General features: G+C 44.5%; 1 protein-coding gene across 1 annotated transcript; it reads left to right on the top strand.

The window, feature by feature from the left end:
• Nucleotides 1-541: 541 nt before the first annotated feature.
• Nucleotides 542-1,498, top strand: LOC128846848 (olfactory receptor 14A16-like). Its single transcript, XM_054046097.1, has one exon. It carries the CDS (start codon nucleotides 542-544, stop codon nucleotides 1,496-1,498), a length of 957 nt encoding a protein of 318 aa, XP_053902072.1.
• Nucleotides 1,499-8,710: the final 7,212 nt, after the last annotated feature.

Here is an 8,710-nt window from a genome sequence, read left to right as displayed (position 1 = left end):
AAATCAGTAGTTGGCCATTTACATGGTCTTGGGGTGGAATCATTACAGAAAAGCTGCCACGTAGGAGGCTGGGTGAGTCAATGTTAAACTTCTCTGGAAAGTGGGAATCACTATTTCAGCATTGCTATCAGTATTAGCCATGTTAGTATTTACATTTCATGCCCAAATTTAGAGCCTTCTGTTTCTCATAATCAGGTACCATATGGGCTATTAATATTGGATGTAGTTGTACTTTGTTCCAGCCTTCATACCGCATTGGCCAGACCCTCAGATGGTGTAAACTGATCCATCACCCTTAGCTTTAAAGGCGATAATCCAGTATTCACCGATGTGACAATGCATCTCACTAGTGCTCTGACTCTCAGGGGTAAGGAGCACTCTCAACTTCGAGTCTGTGGAAGTGACAAGAACTGTGCACCTTTGACATTCCCATCATGAGATATTAGGGAGAGATAATTAGATCATTTTCTCTGTCAGTCTAATCTTGCCCATTGCCCTTGTCCTTCCATCTACAGGCAGGACACAATGTATGGAGAGGGAAATGTCCAACCGAACCACCATGACCGAGTTCCTTCTCCTGGGATTCTCTGACGTTCGGGAGCTGCAGATTTTGCACTTTGTGGTGTTTCTGGTGATTTACCTGGCAGCCTTGATGGGGAATCTTCTCATCATAATAGTTGTTACCTTTGACCACCACCTTCACACCCCAATGTACTTCTTCCTGATGAATTTGTCCATTCTAGACATCGGCTCCATTTCTGTACCAGTCCCCAAATCCATGGCCAACTCCCTCATGAACACCAGGTCAATTTCTTATTCTGGATGTGTCACACAAGTCTTTTTCTTTATATTCTTTGCTGTAACCGAGTACTCCATACTCACCGTCATGGCATACGACCGATACGTCGCCATCTGCCAACCACTGCACTATGAGAGAGTGATGAACAGGAGAGCTTGTGTCCAAATGGCAGCCAGTGCTTGGATAAGTGTTTTTGTCTACACTGCAGTGCACACTGAGAACACATTTGCACTATCCTTCTGTGGAGGCAACATGGTGGATCAGTTTTTCTGTGAAATCCCCCAGCTCCTCAAGCTCGCCTGCTCTGACTCATACCTCCGTGAAACTGGGGTTAGTGTCTTTAGTGTTTGCTTAGCCTTCAGCTGCTTTGTTTTTATAGTTGTGTCGTATGTTCAGATCTTCACCACAGTGCTGAGAATCCCCTCTCAGCAGGGCCGGCATAAAGCTCTATCCACCTGCCTCCCTCACCTCATTGTGGTCTCCTTGTTCTTTTTCACTATAGTCTTTGCCTACCTGAAACCCACCTCCAGCTCAACATCAGTGCTGGATCTCGTGGTGGCTGTTCTCTATTCTGTGGTGCCTCCAATGATGAATCCCATCATCTACAGCATGAGGAACAAGGAGATCAAAGCTGGAATGAGGAAACTCATGGCGGGGAGGTTATTCACCAAAAATGAACTGTCCATCTTTCGTCTTTGATCGTGATTTCTTTCTGTGTTTCTTTTTAAATATAATAAAATGAAAACATTATTGTCTCCTTGAAAACATGTTTTGAAATCTGCTTAAGCAGAAAGGGGCATTTACACTGGTAAAAATGCAGAGTCAAGTCAATGGACTTACTATCTATTTTCAACTGTATAAATGAGATCAGAATCTATCTATCTATCCTGTATTGCCACCCACCATCACACCATCTCAGCACCTTCCACCTAAAATGAATAGCCATAATCAAATTCCCAATGGACTCGATGAGGTCTCTGACCCTTTTCCTTTTGGGGGTATAAATGCTGCTTTGGATACCATGACTTTTGGTGAATTGTTTGCTTGTGTGACAGAGTGTGGTGTGATGGTGTCATGTTGTGAACTTCGTTGTAGTATAAGTGGAAATATTGTCACGGTAACAGGACAAGTCTGACCTGGCTCAATGGCAGCCAATTGTGCTGCATTCCAGTCAGCTGCCCTGCCTGGGAGAGGTCTTTGACACCTCATTGAAGGATCGTCATTGAGAGCCCATCAAGACTAGAGTCTGGGGCCATCCATCTTTATTGTGTCTCCGCTACTTGCCAGCCCCAAGATAAAATGATTTTTCTATACAGGGAGCCCACAGGCATGGAAGTTGGAGATGGAACTTCACAGTTTGAACCCATGGCCAAGAGACTGGGGCCTACTTAACAGTGCAATGCCCCTGTTGGGGTCGCATGGGGCCATCCATGGCCACGTGTAATAAAGACTTTCAGAAGCAAGATGGCTGTGGGACTCTGCCAAGTTTGAAACACAGATGAACCCGGACTCACAGAATCAGTGCGATCAGTCCAGGGGAGGGGTTGTCTCAGAACTGTCTTGTTTTACAGATCTGTGTCAGTCAAGGGCTTACGGCATAAAGTTTCCCTTTGCTACACCCATGTTCCTTGCCTTCCTGCCCTGTTCTTCTTAAAGAGGTTTAGCTAGAAGCCAAAAGGGACCACAGGCTAGGGGAAGCTCTGGTGGAGTGTGTGAGTGACTGGGGGCTTGGGAGAACTCAGATACTGGTTTTGAACTCTAAGGGAGCTGGACAATGGCCTCCCACAGTCAATGGAAGGGGATCAGAGTGTTCCCTAGAGCCCCAGAGCTAGAAACACTGATGAGACTCTACCCAGATGAAGTTGCCTTGGAAGTACGTGGCTCCCATTGATTGGGCCCTCTTGCAAGAGACAGGTGACTGGACAGCTGGATAAGGGCCACGTTCTAACACCTTCCTTATCTGCCTTTTGTATTGTTTTATTGATCAGTTGGTCAATTTGGTTTCATTCTTTTATTCTTTTGGGGTAAGGGAGGGAAATGATTGTTACATGGGGTGTCAATATTTTGTCTTGTGGTTGGGAAGCCAATGTGTCAGCTCTTTGATGTATCTATTTCCTGAGCAAACTGAAGGTTTGCTTTCCACAATGACCAAGACATGGGAAGGAGCCTCTGTAGCTTTCTGCATGGCTGTTTTCCTACTGAAAGGATTATTTGGATGGTGCTGGGACTGTATTGTATTAGTAATGACATGTTAGGGGCCTTGCCCCTTGGATAAGTGCCTAATTTATTCATTTAGATGGGAAAAAATGGGCTGAAGGTGTTAACATAACCCAGTCACTGTCCAACACTAAACAGTGTTAAACAAGTTCTGGATCTTGGTGTCCAGAGACCACAGCCTGCTTCTCACCATGGCAAACACACCACTAAAAATCCGGTTAACCTTTTATTAACAATCCAGACAGGAAAGGAAACCACTCACAGTATTTGAAATGTAAAGTATTAAGTCAGGCTTTCATTTTAGTCACACCCCTTGTTCCTTTCCCTTTAGCTGGAGGCAGTTTTTAAAAGGAACCCCTCCCCCCCCAGTTATTTGGCAGTCTCTTAGAGGTATCAGAAGGCTTGTTTTCACTATGGGGAGATCGACACAGGGATTGATTTAGTGGATCTAGTGCAGACCTACCCCAGTCCTCCACCTCTCTGAGAAGAGTAAGGGAAGTCAGCCAGAGAGCATTTCCTGTGGATGCAGCGCAGTTAAGAAACCAGGGTAAGTCGACCTATGTTATTCATGTAGCTGGAGTAGAGTAACTTAAGTCAAATTACCCTGGTAGTGAAGACAAGTTCAGGGATGGTAATAACAATCCTTTTGAGGAAAAGAGAAGAAGTTGGGCTGGAGCTCTCATTGTTGCTGTTGCTGTTACTGTCCCGTCTTAGAAGCAAAAGCCTCCTAGTTTGTTAGTCCCTTCAATGGTATCAAAGATGGAAATAACTGTGATCCCAGGTGGTAGTTGGGATTCAGCTGGAGCCGGTAGGGGTGGCAATGTCCTCTGGGCTCTTCTCTGTTGCCCAGGGTCAGGATGACGAAGGCCTGGGGTCCCAGGAGACAGTAGGAGTGGCAGCCATGATGGTGAAGCTCAATCCGGAATCCTCCATCTGTTCTTCTTTTTGTTCTTTCTGTACTTTCCTCACAACATTCTTTCTTTCATTTAGGGCCCAGAAAGGGAGTGATGGGTACAATAGTCCATTCCCCCATTATTTTCTCCTCAAATAAGTCTTAATATCCAGCATACCAATTTTGGATCATTAACTTTCTTAGTGAACGGAAGGTTTATTTGCAAAGATATTTGGAGTTAATTCCTATATACAATGTTTTACTATTTCTATCTTCACATGTTAAACTTCAATTCTCTTTGGCTGTCATTCCTCTCAATTCTGATGTAAAAGTGTGTTTGTAAACAGAGATGCGCAATCTTTGTTATGATGAAAAAAGTTGCTTTTTATTGAAATAAATAAAGTGAAATAAAGTGAAAATTTTATCAGACATTTTCCAGAGTTTTGTGAGGATAAAAATAAAAAGTTGAAAATTGAATTAATTTACTCTTTGGGTTTTGCTTTTCTTCCACTTTTTCTCCTCCCCGCCTTCATTTTTGCTTAGAAAAAGAGAAGAATGTAAAAATAGAGAAAATGGGGACAGAAGTAGTAAAAAAAAAATCTTTTGTAAAAAAAAGTTTCAAAACCTTTGAAATGAAAATGTTTTTGAAATTGTTCTGTAGATTCGTGAAATATTTTGTTTTTCCCAATCAGCTTTATATTGATAACTTTTTAAAAAGTTACCTTAGTTAGCACCTGTTCGTAACACTTGTCCTTGCCTGATAAGTAACCCTATTGAGGAATTTATTCATTATGCTGTATTTAATAAATCTTGGGTGCCATATATATAGATGCTAACATAAGCATATATAGCCTTGGGAAACTAATAAGTGATGATTGTTATAGCAGATGTTTTCTGTTGGGGAATCAACATGGAAGAGTGATTCTGGGGTAAGAAATACCCACTAAGAGATATTAACTTAAAGAATTGTTAGTCCTCCCAGCTGTAAATAATCAGGCCTTCAAACACAAATCAGGTAAACTGAGAATGTATAGAAATGACATCACAACATATGTTTCTGGGAGAATATTCCTGAGAACAAGGTTTCCTTGTCTGACAACCAATATAATAATACTCAACTCAACCTTCTTTTCTTCACTCAACCACTCAGCAGGTGAGTTGGGCGTTGAAGAGAGAATAGGCCCAACCCATCTGTACCTTATCACCAGCCTCTCAGTGGGACCTGATAGAGGACAGCTGCTCTTTCTAAAGAGCCAGAGGGAAACAGGAAATAGGGGAGGAAGCTGTGGCAGAGGCTGCAGGGCTCAGTGGGCTCCTACAGGAGACAGACTTTTGTCCAAGGGGAGCGCAGAAGCAGATCCTGGGAAGGGATGAAAAGCTGCTCCCAACTTGGAAACTTGAAGATAAACAGACAGGGAGACCTCACTGAGGAGGGGCTGTGTCCGGCTTGGGACTGGTCTGGATGATTCTTTTGTGTTTATTTTGAAATGTATGTTAATAAGCCAGACCCCAACAAGGGACCCATAAGCCAAATGGAAGTCGGGCACTGCAGAGATATCCCAAGCCACCAGGGGCGCTCCAAACTACCCTTTCCTATCCTAGCTACATAATTTATGGATATTGATATAGACCTGAGAAGGGTTTGTTTGATCAAGGGTGGAGACTGAAGACTGGCATTCCCAGAGGGGCAGAGTTAAGGTTGCAAGAGGAAATCTGCCTTTACTTTTCCCCTTAACTTCTTTCCAGGGCTGCTTGGATTTTTCACATGAGAGATTCTTCCCTTGAAAAATGTGATTTCATCAAAACTAACATTTCCTGCTGGGCAGCTGGGAGCCTTGGAGATGGGCAGGCAGCATGGGCATCTGGACAGCCAGGCAGCTGAGGAATCAGCCAACTCACAGAACCACAGAACCATAGAATCATAGAATATCAGGGTTGGAAGGGACCTCAGAAGGTATCTAGTCCAACCCCCTGCTCAAAGCAAGACCAATCCCCAACTAAATCATCCAAGCCAGGGCTTCGTCAAACCTGACCTTAAAAACCTCTAAGGAAGGAGATTCCACCATCTCCCTTGGTAACCCATTCCAGTGCTTCACCACTCTCCTAGTGAAAAAGTTTTACCTAATATCCAACCTAAACCTCCCCCACTGCAACTTCAGACCATTACTCCTTGTCCTGTCATCTGGTACCACTGAGAACAGTCTACATTCATCCTCTTTGGAACCCCCTTTCAGGTAGTTGAAAGCAGCTATCAAATCCCCCCTCATTCTTCTCTTCTGCAAACTAAACAATCCCAGTTCCCTCAGCCTCTCCTCATAAGTCATGTGCTCCAGCCCCCTAATCATTTTTGTTGCCCTCTGCTGGACTCTTTCCAATTTTTCCACATCCTTCTTGTAGTGTGGGGCCTAAAACTGGACAGAGTACTCCAGATGAGGCCTCACCAATGCTGACTAGAGGGGAATGATCACGTCCCTCGATCTACTGGCAATGCCCCTACTTATACAGCCCAAAATGTCGTTAGCCTTCTTGGCAACAAGGACATACTGTTGACTCATATCCAGCTTCTCATCCACTGTAACCCCTAGGTCCTTTTTTGCAGAACTGCTGCCTAGCCACTCGATCCCTAGTCTGTAGCAGTGCATGGGATTCTTCCGTTCTAAGGGCAGGACTCTGCACTTGTGTTTGTTGAACCTCATCAGATTTCTTTTGTCCCAATCCTCTAATTTTTCTAGGTTCCTCTGTATCCTATCCTTACCCTCCAGTGTATCTCCCACTCCTCCCGGTTTAGTGTCATCTGCAAACTTGCTGAGGGTGCAATCCATGCCATCCTCCAGATCATTAATGAATATATCCAACAAAACCGGCCCCAGGACCAACCCTTGGGGCACTCCGCTTGATACCGGCTGCAAACTAGACATGGAGCCATTGATCACTACCCATTAAGCCTGACAATCTAGCCAGCTTTCTATCCACCTTATAGTCCATTCATCCAGCCCATACTTCTTTAACTTGCTGTCAAGAATACTGTGGGAGACCGTATCGAAAGCTTTGCTAAAATTAAGGAATAACAAGTTCACTGCTTTCCCCTCATCCATAGAGCCAGTTAGCTCATCATGGAAGGCAATTGGATTAGTCAGGCATGACTAGCTCTTGGGGAATCCATGCTGACTGTTCCTGATCACTTTCCTCTCCTCTAAGTGCATCGGAATTGATTCTGTCAGAATTGATACTGTCAAGTTGAAGTCAACCAGGAGCCTGCCTGGTCGCCACTGAAAGTTTCAATTTAATCAACACATTCTCATGAAATCTTCTCATTCTGTCAAAGCAGCATCTTTCAATGGAAAATTGTTCCATAGGGTAATTTTTGGCCAGCTCCAATCATTATATTTTAACATATTTATCCCGCTAATGGGATGATGTGCAAGTTATTATCAAGACCACTCAAGAGAAGAAATGAGAATCCAAACTAGAGGTCTTCAGCTTCTCCGCCTAGCCCATTATGTGAGAAAGACTTTGGGTGAACATTGCATATCAAGCTATAGTAGTTAGTCCCTTACCAGTAATGATCAAAGGGAAATTTGGGTAAACAAGAAAATCAGGTTTTTACCCCCAGGACATCACTGCTTTTAGTGATAAATTATTTATTGCTTCAGATTTACCAGCAGTATCATCCCATATTAAGCCAACAGCTAACTGATTTGGATACTTGGAGACTTTCTATGGGGTCCTGGGGTTCTACCTCTCAGTCTTATCAAAAAGATGACTGAGAAATGACTTGATTACAGCGTAGATCTTCCTTCATGCGGAGAAAGGACCTGGTACTAAAGGGCACTCTTAATTTAGCAGGACAAGAACCAGTGGCTGGAAACAGAAGGCAGACAAATGTAAATTAGAAAAATTGGGCACAAGTGTTTAACCTTGAGGGCTTGAAGGGGGACACTGAATCCACACTGGCCGGAAAGAGGTTAATGAGGACCTGGGAGCTCAGTCAGCCCTACCCTATTACACCTACGAGAGAGGTCAAACCTTGAGTGAGGAATTAATAGAGGAAAAGCCCAATACAGTAGGGGATGATCAGGAGAAGGGATGGTTCTCCTGTGCTAGCAACTTGAAGGAAGGGCTGGCTGAGGTCAGAAAAAAACTATAGATTGCATGGAGGAAGGCTAGTCTGGGGCCAGAGGATGTCCTGAGACTGATAAATACAAAGAGCCTCTTAGGGGCAGATAACCCTGGTGTAGGACCTCTACATTAGCTTTGTTCACCATAACAAATCTTCTTTCCTTCTGGGACTGTGGAGGAGTGGGCCCAAGAAGGGGCTTTGAGAAAGGCCTAGGGACAGGCTGAGTTAGAAAGTAGCCCAGGGGGAGGCAATGGGAGTGAATAGACAGAGCTGAGCTGCTTACGACAGGGTCCCTGGGCTGGAACCCAGAGTAGAGGGCAGGCCGGGGTTCCCCTACCAGTCTGCCGAGGATGGTGGCACGAAGACCCGCAGAGATGAGCTGGAAGGCCAATGAAATCTGAAGTCAGGCTGAAGATCTGGTGTGCAGCTGCTGAACTACTGTTGAGCTGAACTGAGTTTATCTCAGAAGGGGTGAGATTATATGTGATTTAGCTGGAGGGTCAAGTCACGAGAACTAGACCACAGAAGAGTGGCCAAAGTGACAGTTGGCACGGGGTGCTGAAGAAGAAGACCCTGCTAGGCCATGCCCAAACATGAGGAGGCACGCCAGCCAGGGAGTCACCCTTCCAGAGAAGATGATTAACCACTGGAACAAGATACCAGGGGAAGTGGTGAATTCTCC

This window comes from Malaclemys terrapin, chromosome 12 (genome assembly GCF_027887155.1).
Source record: "Malaclemys terrapin pileata isolate rMalTer1 chromosome 12, rMalTer1.hap1, whole genome shotgun sequence".
Taxonomy (NCBI): Eukaryota; Metazoa; Chordata; order Testudines; family Emydidae; genus Malaclemys; species Malaclemys terrapin.
The sequence above is the reverse complement of the archived record's forward strand: the minus strand, read 5'-3'. Positions and strand labels throughout refer to the sequence as shown.

Bases quoted from the DNA above. Each gene is read 5' to 3' on its own strand.
- LOC128846848 (XM_054046097.1), top strand. From the start codon at position 542: ATGTCCAACCGAACCACCATGACCGAGTTCCTTCTCCTGGGATTCTCT.